The 25,287-nt window shown below is 43.9% G+C and overlaps 1 protein-coding gene across 1 annotated transcript in view; it reads left to right on the top strand.

The window, feature by feature from the left end:
* The window catches only part of LOC137347253 (syndecan-3-like), a 227,131-nt gene that overhangs the window by 180,250 nt on the left and 21,594 nt on the right, over positions 1-25,287 (top strand). The window contains exon 2 of the mRNA XM_068011562.1: positions 19,666-19,777. Within this exon, the coding sequence (XP_067867663.1) occupies positions 19,666-19,777 (112 nt within the window). The remainder of the gene's footprint in view (positions 1-19,665; positions 19,778-25,287) is intronic.

A 25,287-nucleotide genomic window follows, 5' to 3' on the forward strand; every position in this document is an offset into this window, starting at 1 on the left:
TATAGAACAAAAATAAAACTTTAATTCCTCTGGGGCCAGGCCCCTCACCCCCTCCAAAATTGAGGAACCTACGTGGAGGGCAATGGCCTACACTACTGCAGAACATCAGCAAACAAAGACGATGAGGTAGGTATGACAATGATGGATGGAGAACACTGCGCTTGGGTTTTAAAAGCCTGCGTGCTGTTGAAGAAAGGGAAGACTGAGTTAGAGTATGCAACCGTGTGGTGACTCTCAATTTCAATAGGATAAGGAGGAAGAGTGTGTTAGAATGCTGTATTTGCAGCTTATTATCCACCTCATTTCCCAACGAAGATATAAGTAGTGTTGCCAACTCTGCTTGGATGTATTCCTGGAGGTTTGATCACATGATCTCCAGCCAATCCCCACTAAAAAGCCCATTTTCCCTTCTCCAAATCTTTTATCCAATAAATGAAAGTGCTCAAAGAAAATAAGAGAATGCTTTTTTCTAATGCCTCTGTAATTTTGTTTTCCTGGTTGTTCCTGAAGCAGTGTCCAGGAGTTTAATCTTTCATTGCTGGCAACTCCAGGACAATCCTGGATGGGATGGCAATCTTAGGATATTGGTCAGATTGCCCTCAATATCCACACTTGAAGACTTGTAAGTGTGGCACCAATGTTGAATGGAGTTGATTTGAAGGTCGGCAACCTGAGTGTAGCAAACTGCACTGTAAGGCACAGTCTGTGGGATCCTCTAATTGTAATGCATGTATTGAATGGGCCAGATTTTAACTCACTCAAAACCCAATCACTTCACAGAGTTAAAATTAGGCCCATTGTTACAGTGGATGAATGGAGAGTCCTCCTATGGTGTTTTAAATGAACCTCATGAATGTCTCATATTTCAAAGTTTTGTGTATTTTCTTTACATTCTTGTAGCTTCCATTTTCACAAAAAGTCTGGCAGATAATCAAACAATGGAACTACAGATAACAAAGATTTCACTTTACATCCGCCAGCCACTAACCCCCCCTACCCTTGACACCGGGTCCATTGCTGATGGTTTCCTTACTACTGGAGTCCATCTCAGCCCTAGCCTCTCTGTTCCTCAGCTCCTCCTCCAACCAACACTATCTCAGGCACTCTTCATACTTCATCCAATGACTTGAAGTAACCTAGTTTACTCAGAAAGCTTTTTTTTCCCCAAGAAAATGCATCTCTCATCTTTCAATTATTTTTTTATTCATTCATGGGATGTGGGCGTCACTGGCCAGGCCAGCATTTATTGCCCATCCCTAATTGCCCTTGAGAAGGTGGTGGTGAGCTGCCTTCTTGAACCGCTGCAGTCTGTGTGGTGAAGGTACACCAACAGTGCTGTTAGGGAGGGTGTTCCAGGATTTTGACCCAGATAATTCGAAAGAGAGTTCGTCACTCCACTGAGAATTACAGGCTCCAAGTCTGTTCTGGTCACATGCACTTGTATCCTTTAGCTCAGAGAACACTAAAGATGCTTTTACGACTGGTATGGAAAAGATTACAGTCTGTGTAACTGTTCCGAATTAGTCTATGGGGGAGCTCCACACTGAGACTTGTAGACTCTCTATTACTGTGACTTGGCTTTTTGATTAAATGTTGCATATTACTGGAGCGTTATACTGTTGTCTGTCGCCATGATTTAAACCCTACTGTAAATTGGCAAATTGCTCCATGTTTTGTCTTTCAGGAGGGGCAGCTGTGTTTTTGTATTTACCGAGTGGCAGGCAGTTATGTACATTGCAAGCTGTACCTGCCCTTTCCTGTTACACCAGCGCACATGTACTCCCTTTAAACTCTGTCTTCGTCTTTCTTTGTAGTTCTCGCCTCTTCTGACTAACCTCTCACACTTAACCCCAAATGATCATTCTTCACACGTGGGCATAGCGAGCGAGTGTCAATGGGTTATTTGACCATGAGGTGCATCACATTTGATGCCGATCCTGTCCCCACCTCACACCCGTGTGCAACCATTTTCAGGAAAGGCCCGGCTTTCCTCATTAGTCTGTGCTAATTTAGTGAGCACCTCAGCAGCTCTGGGCAATGGAAGGGGTGGGGTCATGGGGGTGGAGAAGGGGGAATCCGATTGCCCCCACTGGAAAGCACTTATGTGTGTAAACAATTAGTGAGGGGATGGACTTTCTGCTGCGAAGTCCCATCGGTAAAATAGGCCGTTGACACTGGGCACTGGGCTGTGCACGTGTAGGACCGGCAATTGGGATGAGCTTTCCTGAGGTACCTGGTGCCAGCAGAATCATCCCTCAGGGTTAATTGGTTTTGTTAGGAGAAGTGGTGGGGGGAAGGGAGAGAACCAAAAAAAAATCTCCTTTGAGGAAAAACAGAATTAAAGTAAGTGCAAATTCATTGGGAAAAATTAGATTGAAGGGATTTTATTTTGAGACTGACTGATAGTCAGTGGAGCAGGAATTCAGTAGGAAAATGGCCACGGCTACTGTGATCACTCCTGAATGAGCTCCATTAGCAGCAATCCCATTGAAGGAAACAGGTAACTTCATAAATAGCACTGAACCTAGGATTGGATTATAGCTATTACCGGTTTCCCTTCAACGCCAGTCTAACTGAGTCCTGTTTTGATCATAATACCATAATCCGCCCTTGTGGATGATCACTTGATAGTTGGAATTACATTTTGGAATTTATACCTGGAACCCCAGGAATGATTTTCTCCTGGGAGAGGACTATCTTAGCAACAGGACAGAGTTTTGCTCTGATATTAGATTGTTATAGCAACATGTCGATGTGTTGACCAGTTACGCTCGCCTGGCTGTTCCAGTTAATGAGTAAATACAAGTGAAAACATAATTGGAAGCGAATGATAAAACTCTAATTCAATTAAGACATTTTAATGAATTCTTCAGTCACACAATTGAAGCTCGAGCATCCTTGGGAACCCAAAGATTCAATTAAATCTCCACTTTCACTTAGCTGTTATTATAAATGTTTTCCTCGGTTGTCTCCCCTCTGCTCCCGAAGGCACTGACACTGGAGCACTGGCTATCTATTCTTGGTGTGTAAGCAAGGCTATTCATCATTGGGCGGAAGGCTATCCTCTTTCAGTTTTCATCCCAATATCCATGCAGGCTTCCTTTGCAGGAGGAGCCACTTGATAGCTGGCAGGCAACAGGTCCCTGGTTTAGCAGAGCTCAAAACACTCATAGCAATTCGCTGGGGCATTTTAGCTTAAAATGGACTAATTTCAGCAGGATATGTGCATGAAGGATAATTGCACTATCTCTGAATGATGCATTCCTGGATTTACTGGTAAATGTACAACAAGGGACATAGGTTTAAGGTGAGAGGGGTAAAGTTTAGAGGGGATGTGCGAGGCAGGTTCTATACACAGAGGGTGGTGAGTGCCTGGAACTTGCTGCCGGGGGAGATGGTGGAAGCAGGTACCATAATGACGTTTAAGAGGCATCTTGACAAATACATGAATAGGATGGGAATAGAGGGATACGGTCCCCGGAAGTGCAGAAGGTTTTAGTTCAGGCAGGCATCAAGATCGGCGCAGGCTTGGAGGGCCGAATGGCCTGTTCCTGTGCTGTACTGTTCTTTGTTCTTTGTTGTTCTTTGTAGGCAGTGCTGCTCCTTCCCACTTGAAAAATGGGTAGAACTCCCATTAAAAGTGTCCCCAAGTGGAAGACAATCACCAAACAATGGGGACCTTTGTTCTCTCTGTAAACTGGCAAGCTTGTCTGTTGCTACTGAGTCAGATTTTCACAGCACACTTTGCAGGAAGGATAACCACATCTGTCTCTAAAGAGAGGAATTGCACGATTAAAGACATTACATGATTACAGGCTTCAACTCGCACTGCAACAGTCTGTTCAAAGCATGAGGCAACCACACTAGACATACTGATCTGACAATAGTATCATTCACCTTTAAGAAGACTCGCTCACAGTTTATTCCTGATAATTCAATCAATTTTTGTTGTATTAAAAAGAACATAAACAGCACAGAGAAGTAGGAATTTAGTGCTGAAGAGAAATTATTTTTTGGATAACTTGAGTTCAGCTGCTTTGAATTAAGATTGTTTCAAGTTTTGGATGTTTCCGAGTTTTTGGAGGATGTAATCAGTGTTTCTGATGTGCACAGGCTCCTGCACTCTACACAACTTAACTTCTCACTGATAATATTCCGCTGTTTTACAATGTCATTAGTTCGATAACAGGACATGTTAGTAGCCATGTTATTAAACAATATCTCCTGATATGCTGGAGCAAATCCGACTGAAGTTACAGTGCTGATCGTTGTACTATCAAACAGTCTGAATTGGAGTTCTCCCAGTCTGGGCAGCACACAATTGAGTGGGTTAGTGAGTCCACTATCCTGGAGGAATCACCTGTGCTATTCTTGAAACATCAACTTGTCGCATTTATAGCACATTTAGTGTAATAAAACATCCCGAGGTGCTTTACGGGAGCAGTATCCAACAAAATCTGACACTGAGCCACTTTACAACAAGGTGACCAAAAGCTTGACCGAAGAGGTAGATTTTAAGGAGTAACCAAGAGGAGAGATAAGAGGGGGAGATGTTTAGGGAAGGAATTCCAGAGTTTAGGGCCCAGACTGCTGAAGGCACGGTGGTCAGTGGTGGAAGGATGGAAATCGGGGATGTGCAAGCAGCTACTTACCGGTGTTCGAGAATGACTAGAGTTGACTCGCCCACCATTCCATGCCTCCCCAGTTAGGGACCACATGGTTTCCAATCATTGCCTGGCACCAAACGACCATCAGGAAACTGGCATGTCTGGTATTATGGCTTGTCCCCTTTCTTCCCACCTCTTGGCACAAAATAACAGTGACCCAGCCCCCTAGGCTCAGACTGGGAGGCAACAGGGCTGGCAATATGGCTGGCAATATGGCCAATAAAATGTCATTTCTTGCCCTCATAGGCATTTTTCCCATGTCAGGAGGGCCCACCGCCACATGGGGAGACAGTTAGGTAAACCCTGGCAGCCTCTCAGTGGGTTCCTGGGGGGAGGGGGGGTTGCCCTCCTTTATTGGCATTCCATAGCCCACGGAGGGGCTTCCAGCTGCAGTGGCTGCAGCAATGTGGCTGCTGGTGCACTGTGATTCCCCCACCCCCTCAAATTGCTGGGGGCCTGCCTGGCTGACCCCAGCCTCCCCAAAAAACTCATCGTCTCTTCGAGGGCGCCTCAAAGGTGAGGCGCTCTCATCCTGGAGCTGCAGCCTCGGCATTGCCTGCTGCTAGAGGTGCCGCTGCTGAGGCATTCTGATTGGGCTGGCACCTCTTGGGGGCTAGCTGCCTTTCTCAATTGGACGGCGGCCCCGGCGGAGGCCTGTTAATCGCCTGCCGCTGGGAAAATGCTGCCTCAGGGTCCCACTACCCACCGGAGCAGGGTCGTCTGCCACTTTCAATCCTGGCGGCAGGTCTTCTCTGTCCCCTGTAAAATTCAGCCTAGTACCTGTCAGAGCTCCCAGAGTCTTAGGTAGAAAGGAAATACTCCTTTCAGTTCCTTCAAACTCTCTTGATTTTTGGAATTGTCCCACCTTTCTAGCATTGCGAGGCTTTTTTTAAAAAAGGGCCGTGCTCTGCAAGCTTGACGAACAGAATAGGGATTATACACACACAGAATGAGATGCCTAACCCATCTAATTTCAAGCTCGTCCATAAATCAGTAATTGAAGCCTGTGGTCCGTCCATCTGGTAGTCATCTAGAGATGCCTAGAGTATATGACACACTGAAACTGCCTGTAGTTACAAGAGCAGCTGGTTCTTGTTAGCGAGAAATTCACAAGGTCGGAAAGATACAGCCCAGTGTCAGATTCAGCCTTTGGCATGTAATGAACAGGATAATCTTGTGGAAACTGGGAATAATTGGTACTATGCTGCTGAGCTGCTTAAAGTGACAATGCACCATGAAGCTTGTTTTAAGTTCTCTGCAGTATTAGGGAGCTAAGTCATCCGACTGCAGAAAATGAAAAACTGGGGAAACGCAGAAAGACAAATTTTGTTGGTCACGTTCCTTTTTAGAATAATCTCAAAGTAGCTTCCTTCACTTAGAAGGACAATGACTGTTGTTATTGTAGGCAAACACATAACCCATCTTTGCACACAGCAACATCACATAAACAGCAGTAGGGTGAATGATCTGTTTTTGGGTAACGTTGTCGAAGAGAATCCAAGGCACTGGGAAGAATTCTGAACATCCCAGGGTAAGAACACAAGGAATAGGAGCAGGAGTAGGCCATGCAGCCGCTCGATCCTGGTGTGCCATTCAGTAAGATCCTGGCTGAACTTCTACATTAATTCCAGTTTCCCGCCCTAACCCTATATCCCTCGATTCTTTTAGTGCCCAAAAATCTATCAACCTCTGTCTTGAATATACTCATTGACTAAGCATCCACAGCCCTGTGGGATAGAGAAAGCCAAAATTCCAGCAGTTCATTAAACATCTTTCTCTCACAGGATTGGGCTCACGTGCGATGTCACCCATAGCCAAACAATGCTGCTGACCATCACTGAGTTTATTGCCTTTTATTCAGGAGAGTACCCCTCGAGCCTGTTCTGCCATTCAGTGCAATCATGGTTGGTATGTGACATACTCCATATACAAGGCCCCATTAAGGTAAATGACAACCAATAGTAGTTGGTGCAGTTCAGAGACACCACTTTATGGGTCTCAATGGCAGAAAAAGTAATTAAATATAAGGCTTCATGAACACAATATACTATCAAGCAATTTTAGCCACAAAATATATTTACAGTATTATTGAATAGACCATGCATTGCTCAGGCTATGTTACAACAGTGAGTCCACTTCAAAAGTACTTCATCAACTTTGAAGCAGTTCGGGACATCCTAAGGATGTGAAAGGTAAGTTCATTCTGCCTTCCTTCCTTAGGGAACAGACCACCAACACTGTACCATAAAGCACAAGTTTTTTCAAATTTGCCAACAACAACTTGCATTTGTATAGCAGCTTTAATGTAGTGAAATGTTCCAAGGCACTTCATAGGAGCGGTGTCAAACAAAATTTGGCACCGAGCCACATAAAGAAGTGTTAGGACGGGTGACCAAAAGCTTGGCCAAAGAGGTAGGTTTTCAGGAGCGACACAAATATGAAATAGTTTTCTGGCATCATTGCCATGGACACTGAGGCCTATAAATTCATCTATACGGGGGCCCGTTATTCCAAGTGCTAACTGGCCTACTAAGCCCCTAATATGGTGGGCAGGGAGCGCATGTGCACTTACAGCCAGGAGTGTGCGGTCTGCTATATTAGTAAAGAGGGATAAAGGAGTCCAGGGCCAATGTCTGAAACAGGCCTTGGGCCTTAGGCATGAGCCAATAAAGAGCTTGTTTGAGGCCCACATTTCGATTGATTTGCCTGAAAGAGCTGAACCAGAGAGAAGGACTGGCCTATACTAACTGTCCTACATTCCCAAGATCTGGCTGAAAACCCTATACATACTGCGTACCTTTAAAGGGACGTTGCCATCAGGAATTTTTGACTTGCAAGCCAGAAACTGCTGATTCTGAATGAATCAGCTGTTCCAACATGCTGGAGTGGGACTCTTTTCAACAATGCCGCTTTCACACTACCGTATTCCGACACTGTGTTCCGTATAAAGTTGGCACGATCTCATCTTCAAAAATAGATGCTGCTTGACATGGTATATTTGTTGTTGCAGCTGCTATTGATAATGGCCAGGGCAATTGATTTGTTACATCCAAAGGAAAAATAGTCGTGTTGGAACCTGCCCATTCATGGAAATGTGCGTAACAGTTTGCTGTCGTCCCGGGGTTGATTCATCTGCATGTGGTTCAGCTTCTGCTGAAATCCTGATGTGTTCACAATGTGCGAGTCTTACATTGTAGGCTCAGGCACACATTAAGAGTGCCGGCAGATGACAATGCAAATCCGGAGTGGTGATTACATAGCGCTTAGAAACAGGCCATTCGGCCCAGCCAGGTCATGCTGTGCACATTTATACTTCACTTGATCCTCCTCCCATCCTTCCTCATCTAACTCTATCAGGATAACCCTCTATTCTCTTCTCCCTCATACACTTATCCAGCCTCCCATTCAATGCATCTATGCTATTTGCTTGAACTACTCCCTGCAGCGAAATCCATATTCCCGCCATTCTCTGGCTGAAGGTGTTTCTTCTGAATTCTCTATTTGATTTCTAGGTGGCCTCTAGCTTCCCCACAATTGGAGACATTGGGCATTGGAGGGAATTTTTTTTATTTTTCTTCCATTTTTTTAAAGATAAAGTATGAAGATATTGGAGAAGGGGAACATCGACTGTTGGACGCGATGGTTAGAGGCTGGAGGTCATGTGATGAAACCTGCAAGAATAGGTCGAACTTTAAATGGCGGCACCAGTTTCAGTACTGGTCAAATTGAACAATTAAAATGCCTTATAATGGGCAGGTTGTTCAGCAACTCTCTACCACCACCTGGAGGTCACTTACTGAGTCGCCAAGGCCACAGCCACCATAGTTAGTGTGTGATCTCAGCAGGACTCAGGAGAACAGATGATGACAAATGGAATCGACGAACAGAATTGGGATTATAAGGATTATTTTACCTTCTGAGATGGAGATCGCCGACAGTTCCTGTTGGGGTACCTCACCCAAAAGTTGTGACAATGATTGTTGACATGGCTATTCAGCTGAAGGAGGCATCACATACACAGTCCAGTCTTGTTCTCACCGTGCATCCAGACACACTTCCCAGTATGGGTCATTGGCTAGTCGTCAGGAGTGGGAATCTGGGCTGATTTATTTTTTTCCTTGTCCTTGGGAATAGTGCGGTCAGCCTTGCTTCTCCTCTGCTTCCCAGCTTTCCCCAGCGGAGAGCTAACTTGGCACGGTCGCTGGGATTAAACCGGGAACTGTTCCCATCCTGTGTGAATCATTGCCTTAGCACACATCAGCCACCTGAGCCAATGGGAGAGCGCAGGAATAAATATCAACATTAAGACAGAAAGAGGTTACTCTCTTTAAAGGATCTTAACCTGAAATGGCTTAAACATGTACACATCTCTTGTAATGTTTCCAACTATGCTGCTGCTTCTAAAAGGAGGAATTCAGCTTGTAGCGGGATTATCCGGATAATCATCCAGAGATTTTGGAGAAAATTAAAGATTTAAAATTTGAAAAAAATTGGTTGACTTGCAGATTTAAGTTATAAAGACGTACTGTTTCACATGAAATTAAGTCAAAGTGTATGATTTAAAGGGGAATTAACACAAAGTGTACTTTTTAAAGGGGTAAAGTTCGGTGGCCTAACCTTGGATTTCTCATTGAAGTTTCCCCTTGCTGAGGCTGTACTTACTGCTCCTTATTTAGGAACTATGCATTGTCATGGCATTTTCTACAAACATAATGAATTAGGAGCATAACGACCATAACATGTTCGAATTCTTCATTAAGATGGAGAGTGAGAGAGTTGATTCCGAGACTAGAGTCCTGAATCTAAATAATGATGGCATAAGGCGCAAGTTGGCTATGATAGATTGGGGAACATTACTTAAAGGGTTGACAGTGGATAGGCAATGGCTAGCATTTAAAGAGCGCATGGATGAATTACAACAATTGTTCATTTCTGTCTGGCGCAAAAATAAAACAGGAAGGATGGATCAACCGTGGCTTATAAAAGAAATTAGGGATAGTATTAGATCCAGGGAGGAGAAATATAAAATGGCCAGAACAAGCAGCAAAACTGAGGATTGGGAGCAGTTTAGAATTGAGCAAAGGAAGACAATGGGATTGATTAAGAAGGGGAAAATGGAATATGAGAGTAAGTTTGCAGAGAACATAAAAACTGACTGTAAAAGCTTCTATAGATATGTGAAGAGAAAAAGATTAGTGAAGACAAACGTCCGTCCCTTACAGTCAGAAACGGGGGAATTTATAATGGGGAACAAAGAAATGGCAGACCAGTTAAATACATACTTTGGTTCTGCCTTCACAAAGGAGGACACAAATTATCTCCCAGAAATGTTGGGGAACATAGGGTCTAGTAAGAAGGAGGAACTGTATGAAATCAGTCTTAGTAGGGAAATGGTGTTAGGGAAATAGATGGGATTGAAGGCCAATAAATCCCCACGGCCTGATAATCTACATCCCGGAGAACTTAAGGAAGTGGTCCTAGAAATAGTAGATGCATTGCTGGTCATTTTTCATAATTCTATAGACTCTGGAGCAGTTCCAATGGATTGGAGGGTAGCTAATGTAACCCCACTATTGAAAAAAGGAGGTAGAGAGAAAACAGGGAATTATAGACTGGTTCGTCTGACATCAGTAGTGGGGAAAATGCTAGAGTCCATTATAAAAGATGTAATAGCAGAGCACTTGGAAAATAATGACAGGATCAGACAATGTCAACATGGATTTATGAAAGGGAAATCATGCTTGACAAATCTACTGGAATTTTTTGAGGATGTAACGAGTAGAATAGATAAGGGAGAACCAGTGGATGTGGTTTATTTGGACTCTCAGAAGGCTTTCGATAAGGTCCCACATAAGAGATTAGCATGCAAAATTAAAGCACATAGGATTGGGGATAAGGTACTGAAATGGATAGAGAACTGGTTGGCAGACAGGAAACGAAGAGTAGGAATAAACGGGTCTTTTTCCGAATGGCAGGCAGTGACTAGTGGGGTACCACAGGGATCAGTGCTAGGACCCCAGCTATTCACAATATATATTAATGATATAGATGAGGGAATTAAATGTAATATATCCAAGTTTGCAGATGACACAACGCTGGGTGGGAGTGTGAGCTGTGAGGAGGATGCAGAGAAGCTCCAGTGTGATTTGGACAGGTTGAATGAGTGGACAAATACATGGTAGATGCAGTATAATGTGGATAAATGTGAGGTTATCCACTTTGGTGGCAAAAACAGAAAGGCAGATTATTATCTGAATGGCGATTGGGAAAGGGGGAGGTACAGCGAGACCTGGGTGTCCTTGTGCACCAGTCGCTGAAAGTAAGCATGCAGGTGCAGCAGGCAGTCAAGAAGGCAAATAGTATGTTGGCCTGCATAGTGAGAGGATTCGTGTCCAGGAGCAAGGGTGTCTTGCTGCAATTATACAAGGCCCTGGTGAGACCACATCTGGAGTATTGTGTGCCATTTTGATCTCCTTATCTGAGGAAGGATGTTCTTGCTATGGAGGGAGTGCAGCGAAGGTTCACCAGACCAACTCCTGGGATGGCAGGACTGACGTATGAAGAGAGATTGGGTCGATTAGGCTTGTATTCGCTAGAGTTTAGAAGAATGAGAGGGGATCTCATAGAAACCTACAAAATTCTAACAGGACTGGACAGACTAGATGCAGGAAGGATGTTCCCGATGGCAGGGGAGTCCAGGACCAGGGGTCACAGTCTAAGGATATGGGGTAAGCCATTTAGGACTGAGATGAGGAGAGATTTCTTCACCCAGAGAGTGCTGAACCTGTGGAATTCTTTACCACGGAAAGCATTTGAGGCCAAATCATTAAATATATTCAAGAAAGAGTTAGATATAGTTCTTAGGACTAATGGGATCAAGGGATACGAGGAGAAAGCGGGAACAGGTTACTGAGTTTGGATGATCAGCCATGATCGTATTGAATGGCGGAGCAGGTTCAAAGGGTCGAGTGGCCGACTCCTGCTCCTATTTTTCTATGTTTCTAGGAGCAGGAGTAGGCGACTTGGCCCCTCGAGCCTGCTCCACCATTCAACAGATCATGGTTGATCTGATTGTAACCTCAACTCCACATTCCCACCTACTCCTGATAACCTTTCACCCCCTTGCTTATCAAGAATCTAATCACCTCTGCCTTAAAAATATTTAGACTCTGCTACCAACGCCTTTTGAGGAAGAGAGTTCCAAAGATTCATGACCCTCTGAGAGAAAAAAATCTCCTCATCTCTGTCTTAAATGGGTGACCCCTTATTTTTAAACAGTGAGCCCTAGTTCTAGATTCCACATCCACCCTGTCAACTCCCTTCAGAGTCTTACATGTTTCAATCAAGTTGCCTCTTACTCTTTTAAACTCCAGCGGATACAAGCCTAGCCTGTCCAACCTTTCCTCATAAGACAACCTGCCCATTCCAGGTATTAGTCTAGTAAACCTTCTCTGAACTTCTTCCGACATATTTACATCCTTCCTTAAATAAGGAGACTAATACTGTACACAGTACTCCAGATGTGGTCTCATCAGTGCTCTTGCCAAATATTTGGAGCTAAATAATACGAAATACAAGGCAATTAATTCATAAAAGAAGAAATAAAGCAAGAAAGAAATTGCATTTATATAGCGCCTTTCACGACCTTACCACATCCCAAAGTGCTTTACAACCAACAAAGTAATTTTGAAGTGTAGTTACGGTTGTAATGTAGGAAATGCAGCAGCCAATTTATTCACAGCAAGATCCCAAAAACAGCAATGTGATAATGACCAGCTAATCTGTTTTTAGTGATGTTGGTTGAAGGATAACCATTGGTCAGGGCACAGGGAAGAACTCTCCTGTTCCTCTTTGAAACAGCGTCGTGGGATCTTTTATATCCACCTGAGAGGGCAGACGGAGCCTCGATTTAATATCTCATCTGAAAGATGGCACCTCTGACAGTGCAGTACTCCCTCAGTACTGCATTCGAGTATTGAAAAGGCTGATTTGAATGGTGCTCTCTTTTGATAGTGTCTGCAGGGATCGTGTTTATTTGTGTTCTGAGGCTAGAGCTATTGACTCTACAATAGCTTTCTGCCCTGAAGCCTTTCCTATTTTGCTCATGTTTTCAAAGAAACATGATACAGCAGCAAAATTGTTTTTTTTGGTTGACTTTTTTATTCATTCATTGACAATGAGCGTTGCTGGCTAGGCCAGCATTTATTGCCCATCCCTAGTTGCCTTTAAGAAGGTGGTGGTGAGCTGCCTTCTTGAAACCACTGCAGTCTTTGGAGTGTAGGTACACCCACAAGGCTGTTAGGGAGGGAGTTCCAGGATTTTGACCCAGTGACAGTGCAGGAATAGTGATTTATTTCCAAGTCAGACCTCTCTCTTTTCCTGACCCATTGCCGATTACATAGGAGCTGGTCTCGTAAGTGGCCGATCTTCAGGCTCTATCCTACATGCTTAAAGGGTCCACAAAGACAGGTACTCCTGGCTCAGCCACTGATGGTAATGACAGTGTTGGCTGGCACTGCCCTCACCTGATGCTGTTTCTGACAGGGATCACTATATAGTGATTAGACTTGATTCTCTGCCTCCCCTCCCCCAACTGAGGGCAATTGTAGAACCCCATTTGTTGTACAGCCAAGGAATGGAACTCGGGACTTTCTCTCTTCATTTACCTAAAAAGGAAAGCCAGCTAAAGTGCTGGATGATTTCCGACAAATAGTTGAAATGCACCCAAGCTCAAATTCCACTCGTGATGGAAACTGCCTTAACATTGTGAAAACTCCCTGGCCTCTCTTCGCTGTGAACGTGCGGTTGGATCAAGTTTCCTGTTACATGCTCAGCGTAACCTCTCATTTAACAGAAAACTCTCGGTGTCTAGTTGTCTTCAGTCAAACCTTTGCAATATCCACTGGCAGTTGATTCTTTTGTTACTCTTGCTGGTTCGCCTGTGTCTCTCCATATCGTCACACTCTCTCTTTCATGGGGTGGCTACAACGAGGCAAAGTAGTTTTGGATGCATGTTCATGGTAAAGCTATCTTGTGAGTGAGGTTGGGGATCAAATTACAAAGTGCTTTGAAGGCAAGGGGGGGGTGACAGCTATTTTATATTCTCACGGTATCATTGACATCATATGTAGTTAAAGGTTTATGTCACCTGATAAAGAAGTGTAACTGTCAGATTGTTTCATAAACGTATGCACTGATCACCATCCTGTGCTGAGTAAGCTAATCTCAAGTCAGGGAGCAGTTGGAGCACTACAGGCCTCAGGCCCATGGGTCTAGGGAGTAGGAGGAACGATTCAGGACTCCTGATCCCTGGTTACTATCCCGTAAACCCCTGCCCACCCTCCCCCAACTGCTGGAAAGTGTGAGTTGGATGAGGATGGAATTGCGTTCAGATCTCCGAGTAAACAGCCTGCACACACTTGGGATGAGGTAAGAGGTTAGGTTGATGGGGCCTGTGGATCCCCAACAAGGCACTTCTTCGAACAAAGAAGGTTAAGCAGAAATTTAATAGTGATGTTGAAAATTTTGAAGGGTTTTGATAGGGAGGGACTGTTTCCACTGGCAGGAGCATCGTTAACCCTCATTAACTCGACACGGATTTAAGATAATTGGCAGAAGAATCAGAGGAGAGATGAGAATCATAGAATGGTGAGAAATGTTTTTACTCAGCAAGTTGTTGTGATCTGGAATGCACTGGCTGAAAGGGTGGGGGAATCAGATTCAATAATAACTTTCAAATAGGAACGGAATAGATCCTGAAAAGAAAAGAAATTGCAGAGCTATGGAGAAAGAATGGTGGGAGGGGGGGGGGGGGGGGAACTAATTGTGTAGTTCTTTCAAAGTGCTGGCACAGACACAATGGGCTGAATGGCATCTTTCTATTTATTTTATTTAGAGATACAGCATTGAAACAAGCCCTTTGGCCCACCGAGTCTGTGCCGACCAACAACCACCCATTTATACTAATCTTACATTAACCCCATATTCTCTACCACATCCCCACTTACTCCTACCACCTACCTACACTAGGGGCAATTTACAATGGCCAATTTACCTATCAACCTGCAAGTCTTTGGCTGTGGGAGGAAACTGGAGCACCCGGCGGAAACCCACACGGTCACAGGGAGAACTTGCAAACTCTGCACAGGCAGTACCCAGAACTGAACCCGGGTCGCTGAAGCTGTGAGGCTGCAGTGCTAACCACTGCGCCACTGTGCCGCCCGTGCTGTGCTCTATGACACTATGGGCTAGGTTTTAAGGAGCCCGTTGGGATCTGTGGCGGGGCGGGGGGAGGGTGGGGGCGGTGCCTGAAGATGGCTCCGGATGAGGCCCGCCACAGACCTTGGCACTGGCAGGGCCCAGCCCTATCCTCCCAGCGGCGGCGGGGCACCGTGTCGCCCAACTCCCCCTGCTGCTCAGCGATGGGTGCCCAATCACCATTTGCAAACAAGGTAAATTATTAGACTTGCATGTACTTACCATTAATCTTGATGTCCTGCTGCGATGCTTGACCTGGCGACTGGCGCCTTCGGATACCCGTCCGGGGAACAAGGCGCAACACTGGTGGGGAGGGGGGAGGAGGTGAGTTTCTCAGTGCGCGGTGATTGGGGGGGGGCATGCGGGGAAGGGGATCATGTTAACGTCATGGGTGAGGGACGTTGTGAAGGGTTATTGTTTAAAGTTTGTGCAGTTTAGGGGGGGAAGGTGAGATGGTAAAGGTCAGTGTTTGGGGGGTGGCGGGTTAGGGTAAATAAATAATTTGTGATTGGGGGCTGGGAGAGGGGCAGAAGAGATGTATTTGTTTAATTACATTAAATCTTTCTTTAAATATTTAAATATGCCGGTTGGGCTAACAACCCTTTAAAAATGGCATTCGTGGTGTTGCCGGGGACGGACAGCCCGCCCTCTCTACGTGATCGTGGGGACTGCCTGCTCGGCTATTTAAATGAGCTTGGAATCATGGCGGGCTTATAAAATTCAGCCCTATGAGTCAATGTACTTGTACCCCACCAGGTCAGGGCAATTAGGAGAGATGAGAAGAAAATACATCCTACCAATGTTTAAGTCGGAACTTTGAATAAAATTTACAATAGATTACAGGCACGGCCATCTGGCACGCAAGCAATAAATTCCTGACAACAATATTCCCTTTAATCGGTCACAGCCTATTTTAATTATATGATGTAGTTCAAATCTATATCATGTACCACAGCCCTAATTCTGTCCAAACCTGTGTTTAGCACACTATAAACTGAAGGGAATTTTGTTAAAGACTTTTGGTGTTTAACTAGAATTTTCTACCCTCTATTGACTATAGTTTCAGAGCTCTTTGTCTCAAACCAGGCAGAAAATGTATTGCAGAGGATAATTTTATTATACATTTGGAGTGTGGGAAGGGAAACAGATTTATGTTTCAAAATAAATATATTGAGATCACCAAAACAGTATTGGCTGGGTTGCTTAGCCATATTGTGAGGTTGTGTGCTTTCTTGCTACATCCTTGGCTAAGATATGTTGTCATTTCATAAGTAATAATTCCCTAAATCTGTTTTAGATACCTTTATTGGTTCACCTCAGAGTTAGCGAGTAGAATGAATGTACAAGTCAGCCCAATGTATAGAATGGACTATCATCAGTGAAGAATAGTCTCCAACCCACTGCAGTGAGTTTGTAGATTAGTCCAGTGAATGAGGACTTAGTTTGACTAGACTGGCACTCATCCCAAGGATTGAGGAATTACACGAGACTGCAATCCATTCTAATGATTGAGGATTTGCTTAGACTAGACTGGTACCCACCCCAATGATGGAGAATTTTATTAGACTAGACTGCTACTTAATACAGTAGATTAATTCATGTTGAAATATTGAAAAAGTATCTTCCTGAGGAGGGAGATATAGTCCACTCCGCTTAATTCAAAGATCTTATGATTCAGATTTTTCCAGCAGTAAATTCCCATTTTGCCATTTTATCTACTTCGCTTAATTTAAATTATTCGATAACTCAAAAGTTTATTTACACAAGAAAATGGTGACCCCAAAATGTCATGGTTTCTCGCCCATCACCTGAAGTGCGGCAGAGCAGGAATCCCAGGGAGGACACTGACCTCGTCTCAAATCATGGGGAAGGGGTCATTTCCATGGGAACAGGCCTGAGGCTCAGGGGTGGGCTGAAGAAAATAAGGCAAGTTTTTTTTAATCTTAAACAAGTAAGCAAATGCCATCTTTTTAACAATACTTGGTCCCGTCTGGGGAGCTTCAAACACTCTTCGGGCCTTCCCCAGTTAGTTTGGGACTTATGCCTGCTCTTAGCTGGTGCAGCTTCCAGTGGATCCATTCGGTGGTGGATTGGGCAGAATTTCTGGGGTAGCGTGCAATTGCCCCCAGAATATTGCCCAGATGAAAAGGAAGTAGTCGGAAGACTCACCTGCCCCTTCATCACGAGGAACTTACCCTCCTTGTATTCTTGTGCACTAATTCAGACCTCAGCAAAACAAGCCCATGTTACAGGAGTCATGAGTTCAGATCCTATGCTTTTTTTGGAGAGCAGGGAGTGGAGAAAATGGGATTTGGTGTCATCTTCCCTGCCTCCATACAGTCAGGGTTAGAGGAGAAGCACTCACTCATTCAGAGCTATAATCAGTATCGCTCAAAAGCGTCCTGCTACAAGGCTGTCATTGGTGGGCAAGTGAAATGTTTGTACTGTGTTCGCTTCAACTGCCGACACCCAGCAGTACAATTAGAGGCATCGCCCTGTCAAAACGTAGGAGAGCGTTTTGAGCTGTACAGCACTAGGGTGAAGTACTGGTGGTTACAGGGTTGTCATTGGTGATTGCTGTGGTGGAAATAACTTGAGGTGATGAATATCACCCGACATTAAATCATATTGGTTTACGTGCACGTCGTTCCTTTAGTGCATTGCCAGGAGTATGTTAAATGAGCCAAGTGACAATGTTGTGGACTTATGCTGTGCTTTGAAGGGCTGGACTGTTTCAACAGTTAGTTTGGCACCCAGCCAAGGCCCTTGCACTGACTGTCAAACTCCTTTCAAGGCTCCTGTCAGTCCGCTGTAAGATTGCCTAATGGGAGATAATGGTGCTCCTGGAGGACTTGGCTGCTTCTTGTCCGCTTTTCCTTCCCTTTGAGTTGATGTAGCCCGGGATGAGTGATTGCACCACCTGGCAGCCCAGCTGAGCTCTTGTCACACACTGAATTGAGTCTGAATGTTAATCTATGCTGGGGATTTGAACGAGCAGCTCTTCAGAAAGGGAACCCAGTGTCCCATCCCCAGAGCTATCAGGCTGCTTTACTGAGAACGGTACAATTGTCAGCAAGTCAACCATTTCAACAGCACCTGCCAAACTGGCAGGTCCAGAAGGACAAGGGCAGCAGGCGCATGAGAACATCATCTACAAGTTTCTTTCCCAAGTCACACACCATATATATTGCTGTTGCTTCATAGTCACTGGGTCTAAATCCTGGAACTCCTGACCTAACAGCAGTGTGGGAGCACCTTCACCACACAGACTGCAACAGAAGGCTCAGCACCAACTTTGCAAGGGCAACTAAGGATGTGCAATAAATGCTGCCCTTGCTAGCAATGCCCATATCCCAGAATGATTTTTAAAAAAATACCCCCTGCTTTATTGTAGTTTTAAGCAATCATGTGCACATATGCGCTTTATGAAGCTGCCACACAGCCACATGGTGCTTGTGGGAGGGGCACGCTAATACATCAGGGGGAATGGAATCCCAGCTTTGGGTGCAGTCGGTGAAACGGGTACAAATTCCACCCAAAATTGTGCCCATTTTGATTTTTCTTTACTCTAACTTAAAATTCATTTTCATACCACTGAATGCAAAATCTGCTATGAACCAACTCAATCGGACAGCGTTTTAAAATATGACTTATTAAAAAAAAATTTACTTCAAAAGATATTTCTTGATATATTTAAAAGGGTTAATTTGGCACGGTTTGATTAATACAGCTGAAAATGGGTTTATCACAAAAAGTATTTTAATTCACAGTGTCAATCCACCACCTGTGAGTAACTTGATTGTAAACAACTGAAAATGAAGATATAGAACCATTTGCTCATTATATTTGGGTAGTGTTGTCAGTTTCTTAGTAACATTTAGAAAAAACTATGTTCAATAGCTTTTAAAATGTATCTATTAGTGTCCTTGAGCCCAAAAGATTCTGTTTAATTTTTGGAGCCTTCTTGAAGGCCTGCAAACAAGCTCAATTAGCGGAAACTCCCAATGGTGATTAATTCATACTGGGGACACGACCAGTTTTTTGTGGGCGGGGCCGACTTCTAGCGCAATGTTTTTTAAACCAGCGCAAAAGATTGGGGAAACTCAATTTGCGCTGGACATAATTTGTACTTAAAACTCTGAGATCTTTTGCACTGGTTATGCTAATTTCAGGTAATTTGTGCCAAGAGAACCAGCACATCCAAGCAGAAACTCTTGGCACTGGTTTCTAGGCATGAGTGTGATTACACTGGGAGCATTGTGGGTTTAAAGATAGACCCAATTTACTTGTTCTTGACCTAGGTGAGTCAAGGGGCCTGTCTACTTGTTAAACAGCTTCAAGAATTCATGTTAGCACTGGTCCTTTACACTAGGTCAGTCACATTCAAACAGATATTGAAGATAGTTGGTGACAGAGGTGTCTCAGTCCTTGTTTAAAGTTTAGAAATGGTTTGCAGAGAGTAACCCAGCAATAGTTCCATTGCTGGTTGAATTCCCAATTTGCCACTGATTTATAGTCAGTTTAGTTGTGCAGTGATCTGTGTTCACTTCTGAGCTTCTAAAACAATGTCAGTACAAAAAACAAATGGAAAAATCATATGTTCTCCTCCCAATTTCTTCCCATCTTTCGTGACAGTGCTGATCCTCGCTGCACAGTGGTCCTTACCTCTTATCACTGAATGGAGCCAATGTCAAATCTAGTTCTTTGATTCGTATTTGTTAACTTGTGTCTTTCATTCTAGACATACCATACATCCAGACAGACCCAAGATCTTGCAACGTTAACAGATCTCGAAGGATCAGGGTCAGATGATGAGGACGAAAATGTTTACTCTGGTTCCGGAGGATCGGGATGTAAGTTGCAAATACTCACCATGCGACACGTCATGTTTCTGTTTAACGTTGATCACCCTTTGTAGAGCTGTGAGTATTTGAATTATTCTAACATGCCTCGGAATGCCAATAAGCGACCTCCCCTTGAACACATTCCATTTGAAATCATTTACCCTGATGCAGCATCCTCTTCTCTATTTGTTGGCCATTCTCTCGTCTGCAGCCGTTGGGGATGTCTCAGTTTTGAAATCATCTACAAGCACAAGAATAAACTTTAAAAATGTCGCTGCCAATGACTAAATGTGAGAGGAGACCAAGGCTGCTATTATCTTAGAAACATATTCTGAAGTCTTTGGGCAATATAAGGGATTATTGGAATGGGACATTACAATATTGGAATATCTTTCATTTGCATATCTACAGAGTTCATGTAGTTTTTAACAAGGCAAATGACCTGTATTCAGATACCAGGAGAGAAGCGAAGACAGCTGGCAATTCATTTTCTCTCCCCACTGTAACTTTTTGACTCTGGTTTTTCTTCCTTTCTTAATGGTGATGACTCTTGTTAGGGTACCAGCAGTTTTTCTGTACCTTTCTGTACCTTAGTTAGGCCACACTTAGAATATTGCGTGCAATTCTGGTCGCCACACTACCAGAAGGACGTGGAGGCTTTGGAGAGGGTACAGAGGAGTTTTACCAGGATGTTGCCTGGTCTGGAGGGCATTAGCTATGAGGAGAGTTTGGAAAAACTCGGATTGTTTTCACTGGAACGACGGAGGTGGGGGGGCGACATGATAGAGGTTTACAAAGTTATGAGCGGCATGGACAGAGTGGATAGTCAGAAGCTTTTTCCCAGGGTGGAAGAGTCAGTTACTAGGGGACATAGGTTTAAGGTGAGAGGGGCAAAGTTTAGAGGGGATGTGCGAGGTAAGTTTTTACACAGAGGGTGGTGAGTGCCTGGAACTTGCTGCCAGGGGAGGTGGTGGAAGCAGATACGATAGCGACGTTTAAGAGACATCTTGACAAATATATGAATAGGAAGGGAATAGAGGGATATGGGCCCCAGAAGTGCAGAAGGTTTAGTTTAGGCAGGCATCAAGATTGGCGCAGGCTTGGAGGGCCGAATGGCCTGTTCCTGTGCTGTATTGTTCTTTGTTCTTTTTGTTCTTTCCCAAATGGTCATTCTGTGGAACATTAGGCTTGACTCTGATGTCTCAATCATCTTTTCATGAGATATCCACAGGTGTGGACTTTCCAGCAGGGGTCACTGGCTGAATTCCAGACTTCCAGCCCCTCCCCCCCAACTCAACCAACACCCATCCACTGATAATGAAAACTAAAGCAATGTTAGAAAGAACTCCTTTACTGGAAAGGTGATGGATGTTTAGGATAATTTGCTGGAGAAAGTGGTAGAGGGAGGAAACTGTAGGGATTTTGAGAATGTAGCTAGGGATAGGGATCAATATGACCTGTTCTTGTCCTTGATTTTACTAATAATCAGTTTAAAGATTTTATCGAATGGGTAGAAGCTTATCTTTTAATTCTGTGTTTAGATGATAGAATATACAGAATGGGGAGGTCTGTGAAGACCATTCAGCTCAAAGTAGTGCATCCATTCTAGAATGACCCTAAGTTCCACCACTGCAGCATCTTGTTCGTTCTTCAATTATGCCATGGTTCTTACCTCCACTAATCGAATTCGATCTTTGAAGAAAAGCTTCCCGGTGTCGGTCTTAATTTTTATTTTTGCCTTTTATTTGTTTGAGCACCAAACACGAGCGTGGGACTAATTGGCCAGCCTTCCAAAGAGCCAGCACTGGCACTGTGGGCCAAATGGCCTCCTTCTGAGCTGCATCATTCTATGATTCTATGAAAAAGCTATGGAAGGGAAATGGCTGATGAGTCCATTAAAGTTAATCTCTACAGTCCATTAACTGGCCCATCATGACATCTAATTGTATTTTGACTCCAATTATGCAGCTAGGAGGAGATTTGAATCTTCAGACCTCTGGCGTGACCACCACCTTGTTCTGCTTATCGCTCTCGCGGTCAGTTTGTGCTCTAGTTTGTTCTTCAGCACTCTGAATTGACACCTCCGTATCGAAGCAGTGAACTACTTGGTGGCTTTGAAAGTAGGGCTGGAGAAACCACAAAAAGTGGGCAGATGGCAATGTGTAATGTGGGAACCCACGCAAATTCACATTCAAAAATATAGATTGCCTTTGGAACCTGCTTTTACCAAAATAGATTTCAGTGTGTGATGCTTTATTCCTGGTATGGTCTGTAACAGTCAGTAGGATCAGTACAATTTGAGGAAATACTGTGAAGGAAATGACTGTTTATGGATCAAATTGCTGTTGGGAAAAAAATAAGGTAATCAGAGCACTGAATAGATGGTTTGAAGGGGAGAGGGCTCTGTCTGAAGGATGCCCTTACATGGTTAGCCCACCTGGGAGTGGTTCTGTTACTGTCCTCAAATATCTCCATCTTAATCATTTTGAGTATTCCAAAAGGATGTCAACTAACATTGTGTTTGGGTTTTTTTATAAACTCTCTTTTTCTTTAACCCTCTCAAATGTTTTCCTCTGCCCTTTTAGTCATCACTCACCCTCATTCTCCCCACCATGAGTCACAGAGCCTTCAGCTGCCTTGGTCCTACTCTGCAAAACTCCCTGCAACCCTCCTGCACTCTCTCCACCCTTTGAGAACCTTCTCAAAATCCATTAGTTTTGCTCATCCCTCCCAATCTCTCCCTTCCTGCCTTGGTGTCCATTTCCTTACTCTCATCAGTGAAGGACGTTTTTGAGTGTTTATGTTCAAGGTGTGGGATAAATGTAAGTTGTTGTTGAGCCCTTCCCCCCACCCCGGTGCACTGATATGGTCAAGCACTGCCTTGTAGGGACGGAAACTGCCTATTGGTGTGCTCAGAGAGCCAAGTGATCACCTTATAATTTTTTGCTTGCCATCCCTGCCCTGCATGAAATTGGGCAGTCTTCAGAAGTGGCAGGAAAACTTGAATAATTTTCAGAGACCAATGCATGTTGTAAAAGTTATTGAATTGGGCTCATTTCTCTGAATTAAATTTTGTGTATTTCTGGGAAGAATGATTCCTGTATCCCAGCAATCCAAACAATAGGAAGAACCATAATCTTGAAAGACAAACCATGACAGTTTTTTTTAACCTATTTTTCAATCCAATCCTTTGCCCAAATTTCTTGCCAAGTGGCCCTCCTTCATGTGTGAGTCCAGACAGTGAGTTATTTAATTTTGTGAAGGATCACAGGCAAACCTACTTGTGTCCTTATCTGAAATCTACACATGGATATGATTTGAGCAAAGGCAACTGGACAGTGATCAGCACTGACAACCTTAGCTGATGTGTAAACTGATCTTCCTGTCACTTTCAAGATGCTGTAGTAGCTCTGAACCCTCTTTCATAGTCACTTCTCGACAAAGTAAAACCCAGTGATGATAGAAAGCTCCAGATCCCTTGGCTGTTTCAGAGAACATCCAGCAACTGCAAGCCAGCAAAAATAGTTCATGAAGGTCGTAGATCAGATGGGATGTTTCCTGTTTGTCTCTGTTTTAGGGAGGTGAATGTTGTGAAACAGACATATCATTATGTCTGAAGAGTTTGGGCTGACAGATGAAGAGCAGTTTCTGGATTTAGAGTAGGAGGGCATAACCAATGATAAAAAAAAATTGGAGTGGGGGGGTGGGAGGCAGCTCAGCCTTGACTCTGCCCCAGTGGTTGAGCCTGTCCTGGGGTTGGGGAGGAGTTGTGAAAATTTATGCATATTATTTACAGAAAAAGCCAAATGGTTGGGAACGAGCTCAGGGATGTAGCAGACTGTAAAAGTGTTTGGACTATGCTGTCTTCGCACACATTATTATAGAATGGAATCATACAGCACTGAATGAGGCCAATTGGCACATTTGACCTGGGCCAGCTCCTTAAAAGAGCTAATTAGTTGTTTCCAACCCACCCCCACCGCCCCCTGCTCTTTCCCCATAGCCCTGCAAATTTATTTCCTTTTCAAGTATACAGTCAATTCTCTTCTGAATGTTACTATTGAATTTGCTTCAACCATCTTTCAGGCAACACATTCCAGATCATAATAATTCATAGAATCATAGAAATTTACAGCATGGAAGGATGCCATTCAGCCCATCTATTTGTGTTGGCTGACAAGTAGCCGTCCAGCCTGATCCCACTTTCCAGCTCTTGGCCCGTAGCCTTGTAGGTTACGGCACTTCAAGTGCTTATCCAAGTACTTTTGAAATGCTATGAGGGGTTCTGCCTCTACCACCCTTTCAGGCGGTCAGTTCCAGATCTCCACCACCCTCTGGGTGAAAAATTTTCCTTTCAAATCCCTTCTAAACCTTCTACCTCTTACACTAAATCTATGCGCGTGGTTACAGACCCCTCAACCAAGGGAAATAGGGCCTTCCTATCCATGCTATCTAGATCCCTCATAATTTTATACATTTCAATTCGGTCTCCCCTCAGCCTCCTCTGTTCATAAGAAAATAACCCTAGCCTTTCAAATCTTACCTTATAACTAAAATTCTCCAGTCCAGGCAACATCCTCATAAATCTCCTCTGTTCCCTCTCTTGTGCAATCACATCTTTCCTATAGTGCAGTGACCAGAACTGCATGCATTACTCCAGCTGTGCCCAAACTAGTGTTTTATACAGTTCCAGCATAACCTCCAGCTCTTATATTCTATGCTTCGGCTAATAAAGGCAAATTTCACGCATGCCTTCTTGACCACCTTATCTACCCTGTCCAGCCACCTCCAGGGTTCTGTGGATAATGTCCCTCTGTTCCTCTACACTTCTCAGTGTCCTACCATTTAATGTGTATTCCCTTGCCTAATTAGCCTTCCTCAAATGCATTACCTCACACTTCTCCAGATTGAACTCTATTTGCCACTGTTCTGCCCACCTGACTAGTCCATTGATATCTTTCTGTAGTCTATAGCTTTCTTCTTCATTATCAACCACACAGACAATTTTTGTATCGTCTGAAAACTTCTAAATCATATCCACTACATTCAAGTCCAAATCATTGATATATACCACAAAAAAGCAAGGGACCTAGAACTGAGCCCTGCAGAACCCCACTGGAAACAGCCTTCCAGTCACAAAAACACCCATTGACCATTATACTTTGCTTCCTGCCTCTGAGCAATTTTGGATCCAACTTGTCACTTTACCTTTGATCCCATGGGCTTTTACTTCATGACCAGTATCCATGTGGAACCTTATCAAAAGCCTTGCTAAAAATCGATATAGACTACATCAAATTAACTACCCTTATCAATCCCCTTGTTATCTTCTCAAAAAATTCAATCATGTGAGTCAGACACAACCTTTTCTTAACAAATCCATGCTGATTGTCTTTGATTAATCCATGTCTTTCTAAATGAAGATTTATCCTGTCCCTCAGAATTTTTTCCAATAATTTTCCCACCATCGAGGTTAGACTGACTGGCCTGTAATTACTCAGTCCACCCCTTTCTGCCTT

Source organism: Heterodontus francisci, chromosome 31, assembly GCF_036365525.1.
Source record: "Heterodontus francisci isolate sHetFra1 chromosome 31, sHetFra1.hap1, whole genome shotgun sequence".
Lineage (NCBI taxonomy): Eukaryota > Metazoa > Chordata > Chondrichthyes > Heterodontiformes > Heterodontidae > Heterodontus > Heterodontus francisci.